The sequence below is a fragment of the Neoarius graeffei genome, chromosome 23 (assembly GCF_027579695.1).
Source record: "Neoarius graeffei isolate fNeoGra1 chromosome 23, fNeoGra1.pri, whole genome shotgun sequence".
In the NCBI taxonomy this organism is placed as follows: domain Eukaryota; kingdom Metazoa; phylum Chordata; class Actinopteri; order Siluriformes; family Ariidae; genus Neoarius; species Neoarius graeffei.
The window spans coordinates 52930209-52956902 of NC_083591.1; the positions used below are offsets into that span (position 1 = coordinate 52930209).

The 26694-nt window shown below is 43.0% G+C and overlaps 2 protein-coding genes across 2 annotated transcripts in view; both read left to right on the top strand.

Moving 5' to 3' along the window:
* Window positions 1–6414, top strand: part of si:ch211-106n13.3 (vWFA and Collagen domain-containing protein) — a 72440-nt gene extending 66026 nt beyond the window's left edge. Inside the window, 3 exon segments of the mRNA XM_060906401.1 lie at window positions 2649–2840; window positions 3016–3093; window positions 5268–6414. Coding sequence (XP_060762384.1) covers window positions 2649–2840; window positions 3016–3093; window positions 5268–5458 — 461 coding nt within the window. The 3' untranslated portion in view covers window positions 5459–6414.
* Window positions 6415–6545: 131 nt separating this feature from the next.
* Window positions 6546–9804, top strand: ccr12a (chemokine (C-C motif) receptor 12a). Its single transcript, XM_060905466.1, has one exon. The coding sequence runs from the start codon at window positions 6808–6810 to the stop codon at window positions 7873–7875; it is 1068 nt and encodes a 355-aa protein (XP_060761449.1). The 5' UTR covers window positions 6546–6807; the 3' UTR covers window positions 7876–9804.
* The last annotated feature ends 16890 nt before the right edge of the window (window positions 9805–26694 follow it).

The window sequence follows — 26694 nt, forward strand, 5'->3', positions numbered from 1 at the left end:
TGTATATTTATATTTACTAAGTCATCCTTGCACTATGCTAGCCTGGGAAATCCCATGCTGCTTTGCACAATCGTTCCGATTTGAAAAGACAGCATGGAAACTATGATCTAAAGGCTCGCCTGAGTTAGGGAGCCAATCAGAGAGTGGGGAGGGGTGGAAAGACGGTGACGCGTACTACTCGACAAACGGAAGCTTGTAGTTTATTTGGGACTGTTTACGGATCACATTTAACATGGCGGCGAGCAATACAAACCAAACTTTCGATCAAGCTTTGTCTTGCACAAACGGCAGTAATCGTTCGGTGCCATTGTTTTCCTATTTTTGTTTTGCCTTCTCTTTCTCCTTCCTTCTCTTCTTCACCTCTTCGTCTTCTTCGTCGCTCTAACTACGTCACCGGGTACAACTGCCATGATTGGCCATGGGCTACGTATACGCCAAATGATAGACATTCGCAACGTCCAATAAACGGCCGTTGACAATCGTAAACTACACCTCCCCTACGAGAAATTCAATAGGCGGATTCCAGACCACATTTCACTTGTGATGTGGTCTGGTGTTAACCAGAATAGCACTATGCACCATTTTGCACCAAAAGATTTTTAAAAATGTGTGTGTGTGTGTGTATATATATGTGTATAAAATGTGTGTATATATATATATATATATATATATTTTTTTTATTTTTATTTTTTCTCTTGTCTGTACATATATTTACCCTTCTACATGTACATAGCTTTTTGTTTTTTGTCTACGCTTTTTTTTATCTGTTTGTACTGAGAGCTAAGTGAAACCGGAGTCAAATTCCTCGTGTGTGTTCACATACCTGGCAATAAAAGTGATTCTGATTACCACTGTATATTTTTCCTATTATTTTATAGTTCAGAAATAATACTCGGTTCCTCTCAAAGACAAATTTTATATGCAAATAAAAGTATGAAAAAGGTTACAGATTGGGTTTCCTTCTCAGAAAACGTTCAATTTGAAATGTAAATTTGAAGAAACACAAATCAGCGCAATGTGCAGGAAGTTATCATGATAGGTTCCTCATTATTGTTCAGTTCTTTAAATCTCAGATCTGTAATTCACTATGTGAGGAATAACACTTGAACGTGTGCTGTTGTAGGCAAATAATTCATGTCAGGATGGTGTGATGTGAGCCGACGCAAATTGGAGTTACCTTTGACATCATGAAATCGATTTGTTTTCCTTTAACAGCATGTCCAGGAGTATTATTTATTCTTACATTTATACTCATACCACAGGAATTTACCAACGCTTACAATTCTTTAATTTATGAGTGGATGATATGTCATGCTTTTTAACCATTCATAGCTGCTGGCCCATTCTATAATTGCGGGTATATCTCAAGCGTTGAAAGAAAACAAAAAATTGGAATGATTTTTTTCTGTTAAACTTTTTCATTGTCGTAGAACACACTTCAAATTTAACATTACAAGTATTTTCAAACTTTCAACCTGTAAGACTTTAAGTATTTATTTTTAAAAAATTTAAAAATGCATCGATAAACTGGGCAATCCATTCGCAGAATTGGCGATAACAGAGTTGACATTTTTTCCACCATTTTGTGTCTTAACTCCACACGCGAACCTCAAACTAGCCGCCACATGGCATGTATAAAAACAGAATTTTACAGATTTTAATCATTATTATTGTTTTCAAAAAATGAGTGAAAGATTCAGTCCAATATCGCAATAACAGAGTTGACGAATAATTCATCTACTGTTGGTGTAAAATCCTCAACATTTTGTTCAAATTAATGAGAGAAGAAACATAACATAGCACACCTCACTACCTTTCTGAAGTTTCCTGCCAGAGGAAGTGACATCACTCGGTGCAGGTGTCATGCGCATTGTTAAAAGTATTTTGCGGTTTTATAACAGAGTTGACAAGAACGGATAAAAAATATATTTTTTTATTATTGAAATTTCACATAATACAGAAAATACCATAGACTTTCACAATGGCCATTGATTTTATAACAGTTAATAGAATCAGCCCCACAAACAGATTGTTAGACTGAATCACTTTCTGTTTATTCGAGTTGAATGGATGAATCAGGAGTCGAAGCCGACCAGTAATGTGGGGGGAGGAGTGGGAGTCATTTAGTCAATGTTTTATGGATAAATTGGGTCTAAAATGTACATCAAGCATTGCTGTTGGTGAAAGTTTGTCATAATTTGCATTATTATTCAAAACTGAGTCAATAAAGATTTCTTTTGTGGAAAATAACAAAAGGTTTCTCTCAGAGACGTGAAATGTACCCCAAATTCTAGAATGACCCAGCTACATTTAATTAATGTTGCAGAACGTCCGCAAAACAAGATAGTTCCCGTTATCACTTACATTATAGCAGCTATTAACAGCTATTAACATTTTTCTCATTCTTGAAGTTAATATATGGAATTAAATTTGTTTCAGATGTATTGAGACAAACCTACACTTGCCTAACTACTCTAACCATGCATTTTTCTTCTGTTTACGATTCACCTTAGATTATTTACATACCATGTACACGATCAGTGTTGTCACTGAAGAGCTGCTGCTTAAAAATCCCTCCTAGAAATGACAATGTATGAACCAAACGCTTCACTTTGAACCAGTTAACAAAACTTGAATTTTCTCAACAGATCAACTCCCACAGCTCCTTCAGGCGATGTCCTCCAGAGGCTGCCAACAGTGTGAGACAATTAAGGGGCCCCCAGGTGATCCAGGCCCCCCTGGACCCCAAGGCCCAACTGGAAATCCAGGCTATCCTGGCAGATCTGGAGCTCAGGGATACCCAGGACAACCAGGGCCGATGGGGCCAGTGGGCCCGAAAGGTCAGACAGAATCATTATGCCCATAGATTTTTTTCTTCTTTCTGAAACGCTTGATATGTTTAAAATGAGAGGAACTGTTGCTATTCATGTACTTTCAGTCTTTGTAAATGAAACAGAAACTTTTTGCATATTTCACCTGTTTGCAACTAGTGTTCATGTTGTGTGTACTCTGTAGGTGAAATTGGACCAACGGGCATGAAAGGTGCCAAAGGGGAGAGTCGCAATGGGCTCCCAGGTCCACCTGGACCACCAGGTATTATGCTGTTCATTTTAGATGTAACTGTTTTACAGGGTTGATGAATCATAAGCCGCGGCATCGGGGACAAGCAGAACATCATATTCAGCATTGTAGGGTTTTTAAAAAATGTTTTTAAAGTTAAACAACCAGAAAAAAAGAAGGGGAGCAAAGTCTATTCTTTGTTGCCCTTTACAAAACACATTTTAAGTAGCCTGGGCCCGCCCATCCTAAGCGTGACGCAACACGAGGGCCTGTTGCAAGCTTAGTCTGGCCAGGCAAGCTATATCCAGCTCTTCCAAGCTCCTGAAAAATTGGGAGCCAATCAACTTTGAGCATCTCCAATGGCCCTGGGTAGAGGCGTGTTCAAGGCAGTGACGTAGTAGAACTGTGACCAGAAGCCATAGATTGTTTACAGAATCTATGCTGGAAGCGCTTCATTCACGCTTCCGCATCTATTACGCATAGATGCTGTATTGAAAGCATTCAACGGGAAGTTCTCATTGAAAACGGAGCAAAGAGCAGCCCTGGAGGTATTTATTGAAAGGAAGGACGTTTTCGCCTTGCTCCCGACCAGCTTCGGTAAGAGTTTAATCTACCAGTTAGCCCGTCGCGTCGCATACGTCAGAGGAAAGAGTGATGTGATTGGTTTAAGCTTCGTCACAGCCTTTTCTGGCTTCGACCAGTAGCAAACTGAGGCATTTCAGGGAGGCGGGTCAACCACGGGCTCTGGGAAACGGTTGGGCTTAATATCTTGGCCAGACCAATAGCTCGGAGAGCTTTGAAGTCGCGTTAGCCAGGCTACATTTTAAGGCCTGTTTCCACAATACCGAAAACTATAACGATAAACTGCAGGGGACTGATTTATTTATAGTTATGTGGTTGGTGCTCACACCAGACCGATAACGATATAGCCCAGGCCTGGGTTTATCTGTATCAGTGAGATTGCTTCTGGAGTGATTTTTCCAGGCCTGGACCTGATCCGAAAAAAACATCTCACCAATCAGGTAATTGTTTACATGTGACGCTGTCTGAGCATGTGCTATTTTTCCCTGGGCATCTTTGTACATCCTTGTTGCATCATCAAGTCACGGAATATGGATTCACGGAAAATAAAAAATAAAATACAAAGCATGGATCTTTTATTCACGGATATGATTTTCCGCGAGCCCTGTGATGACCTGGCGACTTGTCCAGGGTGTACCCCGCTTTTCGCCCGTAGTCAGCTGGGATAGGCTCCAGCTTGCCTGCGACCCTGTAGAAGGATAAAGCGGCTAGAGATAATGTGATGTGTGATGTGTGTGATTTTCCGTGAAATATTAATCGTAAATTAATAAAGTAAACATATAAATGCAGGTAAGATATTTTAATTGTGAAGTTCGCCAGTCCAAATATTTAATTGTTCTTGACTTCTTAATTTTTCATCCGTGATGCGTCATCCGTATGAAATCGGTAACCAATCTGTAATATACTGAAACGTCCGTGACCAATTCGTAAATTATTAGCATTTGTGATGCATCCATATTAAAATCCGTAACCACTCCGTATTTTGTATCCTTTTTTATTATATTTCCATAATCCGTGACCTATCCGTATTTTATCAACCACTGGAGTGTGTACATGGCTTGCTTTGAAGTCTAAGCTGTACAGTACGACCCAGAATAATGTGCTACTACTTGAAAAAAACTTCCATGACTATTTCTAAGTTGCATGTGTTTATTTCCCTGAGTGTCAGGACCGAGCGATATTATAGTCGGGATTATAGTTGTGTTTCTGCTCCAGACTGGAACTAAATTCAGACAGAGGGATCGTCAGAGTTGTAGTTATAGGTACAGTTATAGTTCTCAGTGTTGTGAGAGTGGAGCCTTATTTGATATGTGACTAGAAACATAACATGGTTCACCAAGATGCAACAAAAACCTCAGTGCTGTAAAGATAGTGCACACTTCTGAATCTCACACATCAGCTTTGACTAGACGGGTTAAATTACAACTCAAGTAATGTTACAATATGAAAACGTACTCTAAACCATTAATATGCACTATGTGTAATTAGCGCGCTACATCTTATTAAATTCTCACCTACCACTTTATCATCCATTGCCGAATGGGATCGCTAATATCTCTTTTTGTAGCTGTGATATAACTATAATTTCCGATTACACAACTACCATACATTTTTTTAACTTCCAGGTTTGCAAGGTCGTCGTGGACTGGACGGAGAGGGATATCCAGGACCCCCAGGGTCTACAGGGAAACCTGGTTCACCAGGTATCCCAGGAAAACGAGGTCCTCCAGGAGTTGCCGGTGTTTGTGACCCATCGTCATGTTACATGGGTTATGGTGGCCAGCAAGGTCCCTTCAACAAAGGGCCTGACTTTTAGCAAACTACCTTGATGGACACTTCGGATGGACTTTTAAGGGCCTCCAGAGCCCAAAGACAAGCCTGAGGTGCCTTGTATGTACTGGCTTGTTGATTTATTAACCTCAGTCCAAATTAGAGGGCTTAGAGTTTGAACGTGGCAGGTTTATCAAATCTAGTTTTTGGTTTCGAAACATGTAACGTAGCAGCAGTAGAGTGCTGGGGAAAAAAAATTAGCAAACAAAACTAGAGCAGGAAATCTATTCTGAGTAAGATAAGATAATTTCAGATTGAGTCACCTGGTCGCAGATGACTTTTCCTTCTTGCAACCACATTGGTTTCAGTCTTCCATTGGTGCTCGCTTTTGTGAAACACATTTTATTGTAAATGGACATTAGGTGTTGCACTGCCTTTTGAAATACTACCTCTAGATGCAAATTAATCCATCAGCTAGACAGTGACGATATTTTCTTAAAAAAGTGTTGACTGATGTGTCACACTGCTCAGGATGTCTCTTGGGGTTTTAAAAAAAAAAAAAATCAAAGCTCATTGTGTGTGGTGGGTCATGACCAGGTTTTGTGAGTGGACTACTGCGTTTTTTGAACGTGTAAACATCTCAAAAGCTTCCTTCCATTTTTTTTTAATGCTCAAACTGGATGCAGCAGCAACATCCATCCATCCATCCATTATCTGTAGCCGCTTATCCTGTGCAGGGTCATGGGCAAGCTGGAGCCTATCCCAGCTGACTATAGGCGAGAGGCGGGGTACACCCTGGACAAGTCGCCAGGTCATCGCAGGCAGCAGCAACATGATCTATTTATATTCTTGTCGGTTGAAGCCGTATTTTTTTTGTTTTTTAAGAATGTCTTCTCATTGACTAGTGTTTTCATTTCCACACTCATTGTGTTGTTTACATTTGAACTCAAACCATTTATATGTAACGGTGATCAAATAAAAATTCTATCCCTAAACATACAATATTTGTACTACTCTGTAGTAATGAATTTTTATTTATTTATTTATTTATTTATTTATTTATGGGTTTCTGCATCCAGATTAGATATTCTCGTGGTTTGGGGTTTTTTTTCTACGTGGGACAGATAGGAAGCAGAGTTAAAAGACACCAGCATATGCATGAGCAGTTCCTCTTTCTGCGTGCTGCACTGATAATCTCTGCTGAAGTGTTAAGTCCTGTCACAGTTGAGGGAAAGCCACAGAAAGGCTCACAGCTCTACAAGTTCCTCTGTGCTAACTATAAAGACCTCCTAATTTCTGAGACATCAGACACTTGAGGGGCTGCTAGAAAAAAAAAGACATTCTTTTTTTTTTTGCTCTTCTTGTTGTTGCACCGAGGTAGTAGGGAGAATTGCCATGGAAGATGATGAGTACAACACATATCTGGATGGTTTTTTCACCCCGTCCAACACGACAGAAGATTACGGATATGTCTTAAATGAAACAGTGATACTGTGTGAGAAGACCAACGTGAAACGGTTTGGTGCGACGTTCATCCCTGTGTTCTACTCCATGAACTTCTTGCTGAGCCTTTTGGGAAACAGTCTGGTTTTGTGCATCATCTACAAGTATGAGAAGCTCAGTACGGTTACCAACATCTTCCTGCTCAACCTGGTCATCTCGGATCTCCTGTTCGCCTCGACCTTACCTTTCTGGGCTATCTACTACCGCACCGAGTGGATATTTGGCCCTTTCCTCTGCAAGGTAGTAGGCAGCTTGTACTCAATTGGCTTTTCCAGCTCCATCCTCTTCCTCACCCTGATGACTTTTGACCGCTACCTGGCTGTGGTCCATGCCATCACGGCCGCCCAGAGCCGCCGGAGGTTGTATGCCTTCTCCATGTCTTTTGTCGTCTGGTTTCTCAGTCTTCTCGCTAGCCTTAAAGACATGGTCCTCTACAACGTACGGGAGAACAAACCGGACGGCTGGGTGTGTGAAGAGAGTGGCTACAAGTACGAGACCATAGTCAAATGGAAGCTGATGGGTTACTGCCAGCAGTTTGGGGTGTTCTTCCTGCTTCCACTCATGATGGTGTTCTATTGCTATGCCCGAATTACCATTCGCATCATCTCCACACGCATACAGGAGAAATGCAGAGCTGTCAAGCTCATCTTTGTCATCACCTTCACGTTCTTTCACTGCTGGACGCCTTACAACGTGGTCATCCTTCTCAAGGCGCTTCGCTTGTCCTCCAGAGACAGATCATGCGCTGATGACCTGGACTATGCAGAATATATCACACGTAACATTGCATACTTGTACTGCTGCATTAGCCCCGTGTTCTACACTTTTGTGGGGAAGAAATTCCAGAGCCATTTCCGGAAACTTCTTGCTAAGCACATACCATGTTTGAAGACCACCATCATGTCATCTCAAAGCAGCAGGACCACCTCCTTCAGGAGCCCCAATACTGAGTACTACTAACTGATGAAACTTCTCACTGGAAGGAATTTGGACATTTTAAACTTCTGAATACTGTAATCTGCTGAACTTCTGAATATGGCAAGGTTCTGACAGTTCTGAATATTGGGATGTTCTAAATTTCTTAATACTGCTGGGTTCTGAAATTCTGAATATTGAGAGGTAACACATTTTTTGCTTATTAGCAGTTTCTGAATGTCTGAATATTGGGAAGTTCTGAATATTGAAGTTTTGAAATTCTGAATACTGAGGAGTTATGAACTTTTGATTATTGGCAGCTTCTGAGTGTCTGTTTGAATATTGGAAACTTGCAAACTTTTGGATATTCTGAGCTTATGATACGAATATTGAGAGGTTCTGAACTTCTGAATATTGGGAACTTCTGAAAGTCTGAATATTTGGAAGGTGTGAACTTTTGGGTATTGGAAGCTTATGATCTGAATATTCAGAGGTTCTGAACTTTTTGAATATTGGAAGGTTCTGAACTTCTGAATATTGGGAACTTCTGAATGTCTGAATATTTGGAAGGTGTGAACTTTTGGGTATTGGAAGCTTATGATCCTCTGAATATTGAGAGGTTCTGAATTTTTTTAACATTGGGAGGTTCTGAACTTCTGAATATTGGGAACGTCTGAATATTGGGAGGTTCTGAAATTCTGAATATTGGGAAGTTCTAAAATTCTGAATATTGAGAGGTTATGAGCTTTTGATTATTGGCAGCTTCTGAATGTCTGAATATTGGGAAGTTATGAACTTTGGGCTATTCTGAGCTTATGATACGAATATTGAGAGGTTCTGAACTTTTGAACATTGGAAGGTTCTGAACTTCTGAATATTGGGAACTTCTGAATGTCTGGATATTGAAAGATTCTGAACTTTTGAGTATCTGGAAAGTTTTGTGTTTCTGAAAGATTTATATCCAGCTCTCACAGTGATGCTGGCTGCAGGATTTAAGAATCTGAGCATTTTCAGTGTACTGAAACATTATCTTTGGGTGCAGGTTTATCAAAAGTATTGTTTGTGGTGTGTACTTTTTCATAAAAGTGATGAAGGTTGTTCTGAGAATACTCTAAATAAACAGAGTCTGGAAGGAAGGAAAATGAGGAAGTTGGGAAATATGTGTTAAATCCAATTTTTTTGTGTGTGTGTGCTTATGCTGTTCTGTGGTTAATTGTAGCTGTTGCGTAAATCAGAAGTATTTAGCATCTTATGAACATGTAGCATGAACTTGTCTTTGTAGCATGAAATTAACTATTCTGTCTTTAGAAATAAGATGTAAAGAGTTTGATTTTATTATTTTTTTCTTTTTGTATTGTTAATCCTTGGAAACCGAAATGATTTTTGTTTTAAAAGGCTGGAATCTAATTGCTGTGTCTTTTTCAGTCATGTATAAAGACTCTTTGCTGATTTACGTCACACGCTTAAGATTTTAACTTCATATTTTTTGCCTAATTCAGCTCAAAGTAGACTTCCTTCCTGATGAATTAAATGCACCCTGGTGTAAAGCATAAAACACTTGGAAACGTGGTGTTGGTTGATCTTCAGGTCTGATATGAAGCAGAGTTACTATTACCACACCAAAGTCTATTTTTTCCAATAACAGCATGCCTCCAAGTGTTTTATTCCTCTTTTTTTCAATTTGCAATATACTAACAATTATTTTATAGGATTAAAGAATGTGTATGTTTCATAGTTCATAGTTACATTTAATGCCTTCTTCTTCTTCTTTCTTTCTTTCTTTCTTTCTTACTTTTATTTTATTATTGGTAAATGTTTCCTCACAGAAAATTTCCTCAACATCCACAGTTACACTTTAAAAAAAAAATCTCCTTATATGGTGCATTCTCCATAGAAATCTCTGTGTCCATTGTTGCTGTAGAAACAATTGCACTAGAACAACTGCATTAAAATAAACCAGTGATTTGAATTACAGCTGCACTGTTGTCAGAACTGTTATTACAGAAAATGAATTATTGAATTAATTAACCATATCTGTCTCACCGGCCACTTTTTAATAGGAACTTGAGTGGAACCCAATGTGGTCTTCTGCTGTTGCATGCCGAAATGCTTTTCTGCTCACTATGGTTGTAAAGAGTTGCTATGAGTTACTGTATCCTTCCTGGCAAAAAAGCTCAAACCAATCTGGCCATTTTCCTTTGACCTCTCTTATCAACAAGGTGTTTGTTTCCACCCACAGAACTGTCTCTCACTCACTCAATGTTTTTTTTTTTTTGTCTTCGCACCATTCTGTGTAAACTCTAGAGCTTGTTCTGTGTGTGTGAAAACCCGTAGGAGATCAGGAGCAGTTTCTGAAATACTGAAACCAGTCCATCTGGCTCAAACCAACACCCATGCCACAGTGAAAGCCACACTTTGAGGTCACAATTTTTCCCATTTTGATGTTTGAATGACGTGAACATTAACAACTCATTTCATCTTGTCTCGTCTCCTTCCGCTTATCCGGGGCCAGGTCGTGGAGGCAGCAGTCTGAGCATGGAAGCCCAAACTTCCCTTTCCCCAGACACCTCGGCCAGCTCCTTGGGAAGAACACCGAGGCGTTCCCAGGCCAGCCGAGAGACATAGTCCCTCCAGCATGTCCTGGGTCTTCCCCGGGGCCTCCTCCCGGGGGGACATGCCTGGAACACCTCCCCAGGGAGGCATCCAGTAGGCATCCGAAAGAGATGCCCGAGCCACCTCAGCTGATTCCTCTCGATGTGGAGGAGCAGCGGCTCTACTCCGAGCTCCTCCCGAGTGACTGTGCTTCTCACCCTATCTCTAAGGGAGCACCCAGCCACCCTGCGAAGGAAACTCATTTCGGCCGTTTGTATCCGCGATCTTGTTCTTTCGGTCATTACCCAAAGCTCATGACCATAGGTGAGAGTCGGAACGTAGATCGACCGGTAAATCGAGAGCTTCGCCTTTTAGCTCAGCTCCTTCTTCGCCACGACGGACTAGTAAAGCAACCGCATCACTGCGGAGGCCGCACCGATCCACCTGTCGATCTCACGCTCTATCCTTCCCTCACTCATGAACAAGATCCTGAGATACTTAAACTCCTCCACTTGAGGCAGGACTTCTCCACCAACCTGGAGAGGGCAAGCCACCCTTTTCCGGTCGAGAACCATGGTCTCTGACTTGGAGGTGCTGATTCTCATCCCAGCCGCTTCACACTCGACTGCAAACCGCCCCAGTGCATGCTGAAGGTCCTGGTTTGAAGAAGCCAACAGGACAACATCATCTGCGAAAACAGAGATGAAATCCTGTGGTTCCCAAACAGGATTCCTTCTGGCCCCTGGCTGCGCCTAGAAATTCTGTCCATAAAGTTTATGAACAGAACCGGTGACAAAGGGCAGCCCTGCCAGAGTCCAACATGCACTGGGAACACGTCTGACTTACTGCCAGCAATGCGAACCAGACTCCCTCTCCGTTCATACAGGGACTGGACAGCCCTTAGCAAAGAGCCTCGAACCCCATACTCCCGAAGCATGCCCCACAGAATACCATGAGGGACACGGTCGAATGCCTTCTCCAAATCCACAAAGCACATGTGGACTGGTTGGGCAAACTCCCATGAACCCTCGAGCACCCTATGAAGGGTATAGAGCTGGTCCAGTGTTCTGTGACCAAGGACGAAAACCGCATTGTTCCTTCTGGATCCAAGGTTCGACTCTTGGCCGAATTCTCCTCTCCAGTACCCTGGAATAAACCTTCCCTGGGAGGCTGAGAAGTGTGATTCCCCTATAATTGGAGCACACTCTCCGGTCCCCTTTCTTAAAAAGAGGGACCACCACCCCAGTCTGCCACTCCAGAGGCACTGTCCCCAACTGCCACGCGATGTTGCAGAGGTGTGTCAGCCAAGACAGCCCCACAACATCCAGAGACTTGAGATACTCAGGGCGGATCTCATCCACCCCCAGTGCCTTGCCACCAAGGAGCTTGCTAACCACCTCAGTGACTTCGGCTTGGGTAATGAACGAGTCCACCTCTGAGTCATCAGCCTCTGCTTCCTCAATGGAAGACGTGACAGTGTGATTGAGGAGATCCTCGAAGTATTCCTTCCACCGCCCGACAATATCCCCAGTCGAGGTCAACAGCTCCCCACCCGCACTGTAAACAGTGTTGGCAGAGTACTGCTTCCCCTTCCTGAGGTGCCGGACGGTTTGACAGAATTTCTTTGAGGCCGACCGATAGTCCTCCTCCATGGCCTCACTGAACTCCTCCCAGTTCCGAGTTTTTGCCTCCGCAACTGCCCGAGCTGCAGCACACCTGGCCTGCCGATACCCATCAGCTGCCTCAGGAGTCCTGGAGGCCAACATGGCCTGATAGGATTCCTTCTTCAGCTTGACGGCATCCCTTACTTCTGGTGTCCACCACCGGGTTCGGGGATTGCTGCCACGACAGGCACCGGAGGCCTTGCGGCCACAGCTCCAAACAACCGCGTCAACAGTGGAGGCAGAGAACATGGTCCACTCAGACTCAATGTCCCCCGCCTCCCTCGGAAGCTGGGAGAAGCTCTCCCGGAGGTGGGAGTTAAAGACCTCCCCGACAGAGTGCTCGGCCAGACGTTCCCAGCAGACCCTCACCATACGTTTGGGCCTGCCAGGTCTGTCCGGCTTCCTCCTCCGCCAGCAGATCCAACTCACCACCAGGTGGTGATCAGTTGACAGCTCAGCCCCTCTCTTCACCTGAGTGTCCAAGACACAGGGCCGGAGATCCAATGAAACGACAACAAAGTCGATCATCAACCTCTGACTTAAGGTGTCCTGGTGCCACGTGCACTTATGGACACCCCTATGCTCGAACATGGTGTTCGTTATGGACAAACCATGACTAGCACAGAAGTCCAATAACAAAACACCACTCAGGTTCAGATCGGGGAGGCCGTTCCTCCCAATCACGTCCCTCCAGGTGTCACTGTCGTCGCCCACGTGAGCGTTGAAGTCCCCCAGTAGAACAATGGAGTCCCCAGTCTGAGCACCTCTCAGTACCTCTCCCAGGGACTCCAAGAAGGCCGGATACTCTATACTGCTATTCAGCCCGTAGGCACAAACAACAGCAAGAGCCCTCTCCCCGATCCTAAGGCGCAGAGAGGCGACCCTCTCGTTCACTGGGGTAAACTCCAACACATGGCGGCTGAGCTGGGGAGCTATAAGCAAACCCACACCTGCCCGCCACCGTTCACCATGGGTGAATCCAGAGAAGTAGAGAGTCCAGCCCCTCTCGAGGAGCTCTTTAATAACTGTAGCTCTTGATTTGTATCTGCATGATTTTATTTGATGCATCATGCTGCTGTCAAGGGATCGGCTGATTAGAGAACTGCATAAAACAGCAGATGGATGGATGGGTGTTCCTAATAAAGTGGCCAGTGAGGTACACTGACAAGGTAAAGTGTCTCAAATAAAACCTAAAATGAAAAAAGCCACTAGCGGCCTTGACGGGCCCTCGCACGTGTGGTTCCGCAACCCAGGACATTCCGCCACCCAACGAAAGAGTCACATGTCATATATTCATCAAATGTTCAAAGGTGATGTGCATTTTGCAAATGCCATGGCTGCTTGACGGATGAGAGATAGTCAGACAAAGACTGTGTGTGTGTGTGTTTCTGTGGTGTGAAAATGTACATTTACGTACAAAACTATACATGTGTCTCCTCCTTATCTCTATCTCACGCTGTAATCTTAAGTCATCTTAGCTTTCCTGTGTCTGCAGTGTGTGTGTGTGTGTACATGCAGAGTTTTCATATGTCAGCAACAAAATGCACAATGATGGCAGGTCACTAATATATAGATTTAGGCACTGCCTAAAAGCGGAGCTCCCATCTGTTTCTGGGTTGTAGAATTTTCTTATACCCTAGCCAGTCTCTTTTGTTTTATTTCGTTACTGGCTAGCACTGGCTACTAGGCGGTGTGTATGACTGGTAATTACTAACACTGGCCACTAGGCGGTGTGTATGACTGTAATTACTAACACTGGCCACTAGGCGGTGTGTATGACTGGTAATTACTAACACTGGCCACTAGGTGGTGTGTATGACTGGTGGTACACGGACAAACCACAAAAAAATCGACTCAATGGGTTTACCATTTTTTCTTAGGTATGGTGTTCCGCTGGAGCTCCGCTATTATTGTGTGTGTGTGTGTGTGTGTGTGTGTGTGTGTGTGTGTGTGTGTGTCGGAGGGAGAGAGAGAGAGAGAAAGTGTGTGTGTGTGTGTGTGAGAGAGAGAGAGTGTGAGTGTGGTCATAGATGTTGCTTGTGCATGTGAGTGCATACTTGAGTGTGTGTGTGTATGCATAAATATGCATATGACTGTGTGTATGAGTGTGCACAGAATTGTATATGTTATATCATCAGACTCATGATATCCAATATGTTGTAAAGTTTCAGATCAATCCATCAATGAATTGAACATTTTTCCCCATTTCCTGCTTGGCCAGATGCTGGCGCTGTGCTAGGCATCTGAATTAAACATGTGAATATCATCACAATCATAATACACAATATTTTGTAAAGTGTCAGATCAATCAGTTAAGGCATTGCCAATTTCTGGCAAATTTCCTGCTTGGCCAGGTGGTGGCGCTATAACAGGCAGGCCCATTGGGCATCAGGTTATCATAATAATCATATCTATTGAAGTAAGAAGTGTCCGACCATACAGTCAATGCACTGTGGCTTTCTGACACGTTTCCTGTTTATGTGGAAAGATATTAAAATCATAAGGCCATTTCAACATATTACAAGATATCAAAAATCCCTTCGCAATTTAATATCAGCGACATCTTGGCATCACGTATAACAAATTTCACACGAATCTCATAAGCCGTCTAGGAGGAGCATGTTAAAATTCATCATGTGTCAAAACACACATATTCAAAACCCTATTCTTTCCTTGGCCAGTTGGTGGCGCTATACCAGACAGGCCCACAACGGCTAAAGAGTATCAGAATCATATTACAAGATATCAAGTTCAACATTCAGCAATATCTTGGCATATTATATGTTATATTTCAACATATTACAACATATCAAAAATCCCTTAGCAATTCAACTTCAGCAATATCTTGGCATCATGTTTGCTAAGTTTGACATGAATTTGATGAACCGTCTAGGAGGAGTACGTTAAAAATGACCATGTGTAATTTCACTCCAAATGGCCTTATGACATCATTCCCAAGTTCTACCCATTCATTTCAATGGAAAATGGAAAAAGGGGAGCTATGAAATCCCTGGGCCATGCCCGGGGCCAAACGTCTGTGGCTGAGTAGTGAGGACAATGACTGATGTGTGTATCAAATTTCATGAGTTTTGGTGCATGGGAAATGCCTAAAATAAGGCCAAATACAGCAGAATAATAATAATCCTTCGAAAAACAATAGGGTCTTCACACCTAACGGTGCTCGGGCCCTAAAAAAATTTAGCTGTGAATGTATGTACAGGGCCTTGCGATCTGTATTCCAGCATTCGATCCCAGTTTTCCTGGAAAAGGCTCCGGATCCATCACCACACTGTCAGTCCAGGATGAAGTGGTTACTGAAAAGAAAATTGGATAAAAGTGTATTTTATTGTCCCACGATATTCACTTAACCCTGTTACCTGAACACATTCGTCCCTATAAGTCATTATAAATTATGTGGAAGGTTGCATCATCTGAATTTTTCTGAAGATTACTCATGTGAAGAAGAAAAGTAAATCCTCTCATTCTTTATGATAATGATGAATTATGTCACTTTGAATCTATAATATCCATCCATTATCCTGTAGCCGCTTTATCCTGTTCTACAGGGTCGCAGGCGAGCTGGAGCCTATCCCAGCTGACTATGGGCGAAAGGCGGGGTACACCCTGGACAAGTTGCCAGGTCATCACAGGGCTGACACATAGACACAGACAACCATTCACACTCACACTGTTGCTGTGAGGCAACAGTGCTAACCACTACACCACTGTTTCGCCCGTTACTTAAATTAATCGACCAAATATTTATTCCATAAACATAAAACTTTTAGGATTGTAGACATGTAAAAATATGTAAAGGTATGTTTTGTTCAGGGCGGCACGGTGGTGTAGTGGTTAGCGCTGTCGCCTCACAGCAAGAAGGTCCGGGTTCGAGCCCCATGGCCGGCGAGGGCCTTTCTGTGCGGAGTTTGCATGTTCTCCCCGTGTCCGCGTGGGTTTCCTCCGGGTGCTCCGGTTTCCCCCACAGTCCAAAGACATGCAGGTTAGGTTAACTGGTGACTCTAAATTGACCGTAAGTGTGAATGTGAGTGTGAATGGTTGTCTGTGTCTATGTGTCAGCCCTGTGATGACCTGGCGACTTGTCCAGGGTGTACCCCGCCTTTTGCCCGTAGTCAGCTGGGATAGGCTCCAGCTTGCCTGCGACCCTGTAGAACAGGATAAAGCGGCTAGAGATGATGAGATGAGATGATGAGATGTTTTGTTCAGCCATGGTAATGGTTAGAGAAGCAGTTTTGGGACCAAAAGGTTCAATTCCCTGGATCAGCAGGAATGGCTGAAGTGCCTTTGAGCAAGGCACCGAACCCTCAACTGCTCCCCAGGCTGCTCTGGGTATGCTGTACGTCACTCTGGATAAGAGCGTCTGCTAAATGCCTGTAATGTAATAATATTTGTGTGTCATTGGCATTTATGCTAGCTAACTAGTTCACATATTTGCGGATTCTATGCTGAAAAACTCAACACTGTTACTCATTTAACAATGAGTGAGAGAAAATAAGTCTTTTAAAAGTGAGATGCTGTTTGATATGAGTTCAAAGTGTATAACTTCAAAAAGTTGAATTCTGTGATGTTCCACAACGTCGTGGGTCACATCCCACGATGTTTGTGGTACCCCTACTCATTTCTAGTCTTCTATTTCTTACGCCAAGGTCTTAAAGGGTTAGATATTAGATCTGATGGTAGGATTATAAATTCAAAAAATAAAAGTAGTTGTGTGCTTAAATGCTGTCTACAGATGGTGCTGGTTCACAGTCTTTTTTCCACAGAGTCTGTTTTGAATTAAATGATTGTTTTTCTGTACTTGAAAATGTCTTCCAGGTGATATTTCTATCATTTAAGCTGTGCACAACATCCACACATCCATCCTAAATAACTGAACAGCATGTCAGTATGTCATTTTTTTTAAAAATGAGGTAATATTCTGTTTCATTTCAGAGCTTCTATTTGTGTGACATTTTGTTTTCATGGTTTTGACCAGAACCTCATTTAAAATGTCCAATATTAGCTTCTGTATGACCTTAAAGACAGGCTAAAACACCTTTCACGACCTTAATATTCAGCTTGAACATGACATGTGTTACTGACTGCTTGTGTCACCCACCACAGACCTGTTTACGCTGCTGGGGTGGTGTCATCCTGGTTGCCAGATTGGCGTGGTTTCACCACTCATTGCTCTGGTTTTTAACCCGGGATGGGGTGGCCCTGAAGGGCAAAACGCAACCAGAAATGGGGCCTCACAACATCAAAAAAGCAAAACAGAAAACATTAACTTCTACCAGAAATAGTACCGTATATGATGGGAACTCATGACCTAATGATTAGTTAGAGAAGCAGCTTTGGTACCAAAAGGTCACTGGTTCGATTCCCTGGACCAGCAGGAATGGCTGAAGTGCCCTTGAACAAGGCACCTAACCTCCAACTGCTCTCCAGGCTGCTCTGGATAAGTTGTACTTCACTCTGGATAAGAGCGTCCGCTAAGTGCCTGTGATGTAATGTAATACTAGGAATGTGCTATCGACAAGGATCGTCTCTGATTGGACGAACGCACTGTCTGTGTTTTTAACTGCAAGGAAATGTACCACATGAGCCATTTGATCCCAGCCCTCGCAAACAATAAAGCAACCAAGATGCAGGAAGAAGGAATATTCAGAATGGGAAAAACTGTAGTTGGTGCTAACCAGATGGACTTGATTTGAGTATTTCAGAAACTGCTGATCTCCTGGGCTTTTCACACACAACAGTCTGTAGAGTTTACACAGAATGGTGCAAAAAACATAGAGTGAGTGGGCGACAGTTCTGTGGGTGGAAACAAATGTCATGTTGATAAGAAAGGTCAGAGGAAAATGGCAAGATTAGTTTGAGCTTATTTCCCAAAAGGGATATAGCAACTCTTTACAACCGTGGTGAGCAGAAAAGCATCTCAGCATGCAACAGCAGAAGACCACAATGGGTTCCACTCCTACAGCCAAGAAGAGGGATCTTAGAATCAAGAACAAGATCCTATTAAAGTGGCCAGTGAGTGTAGGTTACAGCCTGTGTGGAGTTCCACCTGTAGATGTTGGATTTCCTTGGGATCTCAGGCTTCCAGAGGATATGGAAGTAGGTGGATTTGTGACTCTACTAGTATATTGCTACTAGGTGTGAAATGTCAGTGGTAGCTCTCTGTGGTTAAGATGGTAGACTACTGATTGGAAGGTCGTTGAGTTCAAAGCCCAGCACTGCCAAGCTGTCACTGCTGGGCCCTTGAGCAAGGCCCTTAACCCTCAACTATTAAAACATATAAATGAAATAAATGTAAGTCGCTCTAGATAAGGGTGTTTTCCAAATACCATAAATGTACATAATAAATGTGTATGCATGATACCCTGTGATGGATTGGTGTCCCAATAAGGGTGTGTCCTCACTTTACACCTGGTGTTCCATGAAATAGGCTCTGAATCCAGTGATCAAAGATGAATGAACATATTACAGGTGGCCTCACAGCTCCAGGGACCCCGGACTGATTCTGAACTCAGCATGGGTGTCCATGCTGGTTTCCTCAGGGTTCTCCAGTTTCCAGAGAAGGTGTATTAGAGACTTTAAATTGCCACTAGGTGTGAAAGTATGTACCGTATGCATGGTGCCCTGAGATCAACTGGTGTCCCATTCAGGGTGTGACCTAGTCTGGCTAATGCAACTTCAAAGCTCTGCGAGCATTGGTCTGGCATAGATATTAAGCCCAACCATTTCCCAAAGTGCGTGGTTGACCCGCCTCCCTGAAATGCCTCAGTTTGCTACTGGTCGAAGCCAGAAAAGGTTGTGACGAAGCTTAAACCAATCACATCACTCTTTCCTCTGACGTATGTGACGCGACAATAGGATTCTCGCTGAACCCCATTGATTTGGCTACCAGCGGGGCTAACTGGTAGATTAAACTCTTACCGAAGCCGGTCGGGAGCAAGGCGAAAACGTCCTTCCTTTCAATAAATACCTCCAGGGCTGCTCTTTGCTCCATTTTCAATGAGAACTTCCTGTTGAATGCTTTCAATACAGCATCTACCGCTGTGTCAAAGGCTTGCCGCTGCTCCATGTTCGTAATGTTTCTAGTGAATGAAGCGCTTCCAGCATAGATTCTGTAAACAATCTATGGCTTCCGGTCGCAGTTCTACTACGTCACTGCCTTGAACACGCCTCTACCCAGGGCCGTTGGAGATGCTCAAAGTTGATTGGCTCCCGATTTTTCGGGAGCTTGGAAGAGCTGGAGATAGCTTGCCTTGCCAGACTAAGTTCGCAACAGCCCCCCGTGTTGCGTCACACTTAGGATGGGCGGGCCCAGGCTAGGTGTGACCTCACCTCGCACCTCATGTTTACTATAAAGCATATTCTTGGGTTTCACGTGACGTCACACCCGTCTCATTAGTTATTCAAAACTTTAGCTGGTGGTCTACCAAAGCTCAGTTGACAAAGCGTTTGTATGGAGAAGGTGCATTGCTCGCATGAAAAATGCCTTACGCTTGCGTTGTTTTAGGTTGTTCGAATCGATCAAACCATGAAACTGATAAATTTCTTCAGGGTTCCCCATGAACTAATAAAAAAGGGTGAACAAACAGGATTTCACAAAAAGATGTCGAGAAAGGTGGCTTTTGAACCTGTCAGTGAAATTAAAGCGAGACAAGTCGAAGCATGCTCGAGTCTGCAGTGATCATGTCGTGAAAGGTTTGTATTTCCCTCTCAGCTCTGTCCTTAGTGTTTTCTAAGTACTTTTCTTGCTGTGTGTCATTATTTTACAGTACTTTTTATAGTCATGAAGCGCTAAAGTCCCCAGCTGTTTCTTTGTTTCCTCCTCACAAAGTCCATATGCATGAAGTTCACAACAAAATTCTTCCCCAGCCGTACAGTTACAATGCACCATGACCACTTCTCCATCTTGTTTAACTAAGATCCAGGTCTTTAAAGGGGTTTCTGATGATCTTTGTGAATGATTTACCTGAGAGATAAGAGCCAACACAAGTGAGAATCAAGCAAACTGTTGTTTGTTTACACTTCAACTTGCAGCGCTTCGTTGTAAAGACTCAAACGAAAAGCTTAAAAAACCCATACTTACACGGGTAAAAACAATACAGGATTCATTCAGTAGCGACTTGATCCCGAGGTCCTTTACCCAGCTACATACGAAAAAGTTGTAAGCCTCCGTACTCTTCCACGCTTTCATCTGTTTTGCAGTGTAGAAGGACGTCTGCAACACCAGATAGTTCGAGATGTTGGGGAACTCGACTGAAGGGTAGTTTTCGAGATTGTATGACAAATCCTTCTTTCCCAGACTGTAGGGATCAATTCCATTGCACATAGCAATCTTCTGAATATATCTAAGCCGGGCGGCACGGTGGTGTAGTGGTTAGCGCTGTCGCTTCACAGCAAGAAGGTCCAGGTTTGAGCCCTGCGGCTGACAAGGGCCTTTCTGTGTGGAGTTTGCATGTTCTCCCCATGTCCGCGTGGGTTTCCTCTGGGTGCTCTGGTTTCCCCCACAGTCCAAAGACATGCAGGTTAGGTTAACTGGTGACTCTAACTTGACCGTAGGTGTGAATGTGAGTGTGAATGGTTGTCTGTGTCTATGTGTCAGCCCTGTGATGACCTGGCGACTTGTCCAAGGTGTACCCCGCCTTTCGCCCGTAGTCAGCTGGGATAGGCTCCAGCTTGCCTGCGACCCTGTAGAACAGGATAAAGCGGCTAGAGATAATGAGATGAGATGAGATTATCCAATATTACATATTGTTTAACTGGGTTCTCTTTATCTACTTTTAGGACTTGGGTGAAAATCTGATGATGATGTTTTAGGTCATATTTATGCAGAAGTACAGAAAATTCTAAAGGGTTCACAAACTTTCAAGCACCACTGTAAGTTATCGCTAGTTGTTTGCAGTACGGCAGCTGTTTTGGTTTGCTAGACCACCAGCTGTTTTACTGGAAGTGAAGTCCTAAGAAAAATCACGTGACTGAAACCCAAGAATACTGAAGATGAAAGAATAGCTACGTGTGCGGACGTTTTTCTACATTCAGAATGAATTCATTCTGATCCATGATTCCGAACAGTCTGTTTACAGGAAAGCGATCAGATAGATGTAGGTTTTGAGAGTATATCCCAAGTGTGCATACAGTACATTCTGTGCTTGGTTGTAGAGGCCTGGTTTATATGTAGTCAGGGGCGGCACGGTGGTGTAGTGGTTAGCGCTGTCGCCTCACAGCAAGAAGGTCCTGGGTTCAAGCCCAGCGGCTGGTGAGGGCCTTTCTGTGCGGAGTTTGCATGCTCTCCATGTGGGTTTCCTCTACAGTCCAAAGGCATGCAGGTTAGGCTAATCGGTGGCTCTAAATTGACCGTAGGTGTGAATGTGAGTGTGAATGGTTGCTTGTCTGTGTATCAGCCCTGTGATGACCTGGCGACTTGTCCAGGGTGTACCCCGCCTCTCGCCCGTAGTCAGCTGGGATAGGCTCCAGCTTGCCTGCGACCCTGTAGAACAGGATAAAGCGGCTAGAGATAATGAGATGAGATGAGATAATTTGCAATATTCCCGTAGTAGAGGGAAAACTATGACACAAAGAGAAAGTACTGTAAATGCACAATTACCGTAAGACTAGAAAGATTCGAATTCAACCTCCAGGTCGCTGTCGTCATCCGATGCCACGCTCACTTGTGCAGATGTTGTTGGTTGGGTAATCCTGTCACGGTACAGATTGGATGCCGTCATGGACCGCAGCATGGTGTTCGTCGGTTTGAAGGCATGGCACCCACCAGCATTTAGGCCCAAAAGTTGTGTGTGGTAATGATGCATACATTTCTATGGCTACGTGTACGTGTTTGCGTGTGTGCGTTCTGTGTATGTCTTTTGATGGCGCCTGAGTGGAAAGCCTGCGAAATGGTTCTTGGGGGTCAGAGAGAGAGAAAGGGATGCGTGTTTGGACAACCAACTGAAAACTTTGAAATTATCGTACATTTCAGATTCTTTCCCATTATTGATCGTACATCGTACAGAGGGCAAAATTATCGTACAAATACGACAATTATCGTACATCTGGCAACACTGCCTGCGACCCTGTAGGACAGGATAAGTGGCTACAGATAATGGATGGATGGATGGATGGTCAGTCAGGAAAACAGCGACTTAGGGGGAAATTCAATGTCCAGGCTGTGCAATCTGGCAACCTGGTTCGTGGCGTAGAGGCGGGCGCGCTGGTACCCAGGAAACAGGGAGAGAGGAGAGGAGGATGGAGCATCCCTCCATCAGTACAGGAGCATCGCACGATGCTGACTCGAGCAGGGCGCTTCTGTGGGATGTGTGAGAGTTTAGCAGACTGATATGGCCTCCAGAGACTGAGGAGCTCTGCTTTCAGAGCATGATTCACCGCCAGGTGATACTGACTCAGGTGAGTGAACAGACACTCTTCTAACTCACCTTGGCGCATCCGAAACCGCACACTTGCGTACAAATTAGTAGGAGGGGAAAAAACCCCACCTAATATTAAAGACCTTTTATTCCTAGCCGTATCAAATGCGTCCTAAACCAGCCTACTTGCCTGCTAGTATACTACATAGTAGGCTGTGTTAATGCACTAAGTGCGGATTTGGACAGAGCCTGTCTTTGTTGACTGCGTTTTTCCGTAATAACGCAAATTGTCTGTCCATAACCGCGCCCTGTCCACTACATAGTGCACTATTTTTAGTGGAGAGAATCCAGGACGCTGATAAAACCCCCCACAATGCACTGCAGTTAGGTTAGGGTCGTGTCCAAGATGATGCACTCGAATACGCACAGAATACCCAGAATGCACCTGTAGGTTTGTATGGAGGATGAAAAAAAAAAACATCCTAAAGGGTTCTTCAGTTTGTGTCTCTCCTGAAAACAGAGCATCTTAAAAAGTTCTTTGGTGTGTTCTTATAGGAGAACCCAACAACTGATCTGAAAAGGTTCTTTGGTTTATTCTAATGGGAGAACCCCAAAACAGAGGATCCTAAAATGGTCATTGGTTTGTTCTTTTATGGGGAATCCAACAACAGAAGATACTAAAGCGTTTTTTTTTTTGTTTTTTTTGTTTATGCTAATGGAAGAACCTTAAAACAGATGATCCTACAATGTTCTTTGATGTGTTCTTTTATGGGGAATCCAACAACAGAAGATCCTAAAGCGTTTTTTTTTTTTGGTTTATGCTAATGGAGGAACCTAAAAACAGGCGATCCTAAAATGCTCTTTGGTTTGTTCTTTTTATGGGGAATCCAACAACAGAAGATCCTAAAGCATTCTTTGGTTTATTCTAATAGGAGAACCCAAAAACAGAGGATCCTAAAATCGTCTTTGGTTTGTTCTTTTTATGGGGAATCTAACAACAGAAGATCCTAAAGCGTTTTTTTTTTGTTTGTTTATGCTAATGGAAGAACCTAAAAACAGGGGATCCTAAAATGTTCTTTGGTTTGTTCTTTTTCTGGGGAATCTAACAACAGAAGATCCTCAACCGTTTTTTTTTTTTTTTTTGGTTTATTCTAATGGGAGAATCCAAAAATAGAGGATCCTAAAATGGTCTTTGGTTTGTTCTTTTTATGGGGAATCCAACAATAGAGGATCCTAATGCGTTTTTTGGTTTATGCTAATAGGAGAACATAAAAACAGGGGATCCTAAAAGATTCTTTGGTGTGTTCTTATGGTAGAACCCAACAACCGAGGATCTGAAAATGTTCTTTGGTTTATTCTAATGGGAGAACCCAAAAACAGAGGATCCTAAAGGGTTCTAAAGTTTGTTCTTTTATGGAGGAAGCCAACAACAAAGGATCATAAAAGGTTCTAAAGTTTGATCTTCTAGTGGAACCCAACAACAGAGCATCTTAAAGAGTTTGTTAGTTAGTTTGTTAGTTAGTTAGTTAGTTTGTTTGTTTGTTTGTTTGTTTGTTTGTTTGTTTGTTTGTTTGTTTGTTTGTTTGTTTTTTAATGGGAGAACCCAAAAATAGAGTATCCTAAAGTGTCATTTGGTTCATTGTAATGGGAGAACCCAACAGCAGAATATCCTAAAGGGTTTTTTGGTTTATCCTAATGGGAGAACCCAAAAGCAGAATATCCTAAAGGGTTTTTTGGTCTATTCTTGTATGGAGGAACCCAACAGCAGAGCATCCTAAAGGGTTCTTTGGTTTATTCTAATGGGAGAACCCAACAACAGAGCATCCTAAAGGGTTCTAGAGTTTGATCTTATATTGGAACCCAACAACAGAGCATCCTAATGCATTCTTTGGTTTATTCTTATGTGAGAACCCAACAACAGAGCATCCTAAATGGTTCTGCAGTTTGTCCCTCTGAGTGAACCCAGCAGCAGAGCTTGTCCTATTGTGGGAATCTGACAACAAAGTACTGTTTTCCTAAACGGTTCTTCGGTTTATTTATCATTCAGGACGGAACTTTAAAACACAGGGTTTCCCTTTTAGAAAAGGTTCTAAACAGAAGCTGTGTAGAAAACCAAAACATTTAGAAAGCTAAGTGTCCAAAGAACCCTTGAGAGACTGTTTTTTCCTCAGAGTGCAGGACACTGTTTTGGACACGGTTTCAAACAAAGCTTTGATTGATTTACCCACAATTCCCAGCTAGTTACTATAGCAACCAAAGATACATGGCTGATTTCTAGCCTTAAGGTCTGAGCATCCTGGACCATGATTTGTGTGTGCGTGTGTGTTAGTTAGGGGGGTTACTTTCTGCTTATCACGAAACCTCTTTAAACGTAGTTTTCTGTTTGTCATCACTTGTTTGTTTTCTGCATAATGTTTTACTTTATATTCCTGTTTCCTTGCTTGTATAACCCTGAACACCAGTGTATCCCAGGAGCAGTGAAGTGTGTAATTTGATCCTTTAGTACTGATCCTGAGCTGGTCTTGAGCATTATCAGTAATACCGATTGACATCCATATCGTGATTTGACGCTGGTTTTAAAATAAATGACAAAAAATGTAGCTATAAGGCTGCCATTTGTCTTCTCCAGTATAGTAAGGTGCTGAACAATGACTGGGAATTGAGGTATTATGATGATGATGATGTCATGCTTTTATTCAATCATCTGTGAGATCGGTTGCCTGAACATGTAATTAGGCAGCAGATCAGGACTAAATGAACAGCAGTGTGTCTTTAGGAGGCATTTAAAATCAGGAGCCTCCTTGAAGGTTCACTGTTATCAAGAAAAAGAAGAAAATCAACATCAATTTGTCCATTTTGGTCTTTATTTAACTAAACAGTCTTTTTTTTTTTTTTTGTCCACGGCATACGTCCATGTCAGTTCCACATTTGTTTCAACAATAGTGCTCAAATTAAAACCGAAAGGAACCGAAGTTTATTCTCAATTCCTATTTCAATGGTTTCGATCAATGGTGTGACCTCTAGAGTTACAGAACATCATTTCCATCAGGCAAAAATGTCTTCGCCAGATTTTCCTCATTAGCCTACAGTATGTGTAAGGTATAAAACGTGATGTACCATGCAGTTAGAGGAAAATAATCACCAACAGGGTGATGTAATGCAAAACAGGGTTGATTCTGTTCCAATAGCAGCATGTCCTGAATGTTTTATTCCTCGTATGTCACAGCACTTTGCCATCCATCATTTAATCTGTTTATGGCTACATTTAATAAAACATTTAGCATAATATCAGTAATATTCAATAATAATAATTATTATTATTATAAGTTCAACTTATATCGTGCCTTTCTCACACACAAGGTTGCTTTACTATGGGTGGTAAAAGAGAGCAACTGGACTTGCTTGAAGATTCTTGAAGACGTTTCACCTCTCATCCGAAAGGCTTCTTCAGTTCTGTCTGACTGGTAGGGAGTATCAGGTATTTATCCTCTCATGGATGAAAAGCTCATCTAAGGCTACGTTTACATTACGTCGAATCAGCGGATCATCAGATTAATGTTCTTAAAATGATTCGCGTTTACACTAAAACCGTTAGCCGTGCACACAGCAACGCCAATACGCGGATACGCTCGGCTCCGCAGGCATCCTGCGCTCCAAATCACTCCGCCCTGAACAGCGAGTGCCCTCTGGAGGGTGCGCACTCCGGCCCTGCGCAGCTCACAGAGCGCGCGAGTGAAGTGCACAAGCCACGATTCGGGACTGAGCCGCTGTGTGTGTGATCCCAGCGCATATCACTTACCACTTGCAAGTGGAAGGATGGCAAGCCTAAAGACAATCATAACTACACAATGGGCAGTATTTGCATCAGTATTTGCAGTATTTTCATACTTTTATACTCTTTAATGAAAGGTGATACAAGGCGGAAGTCCGCGCCGTTTTTCAGCAGTCGCGTCACATGACCAACGCCAGCGAATCAGGAAGGTGGATGTCACAGTGACGTTGTCCAATGAGACGCCAGCTAGAGCTCAGCACAGCGTATCCGCGTATTTTGAATGTTTACACAGCACCGGAGCTGACACGATCTGGATTGAATACGTGGACGCTGGCGGATTCCCGTTTCCAGGCATTTCCAGGCGGTTTAATGTAAACGGACAGTGCATCCGCGAAGAAATCGAGACAGATACGGTCTAGTGTAAACGTAGCCTAAGGTGTCGTTGAGTCATCCTGTTGGTGTG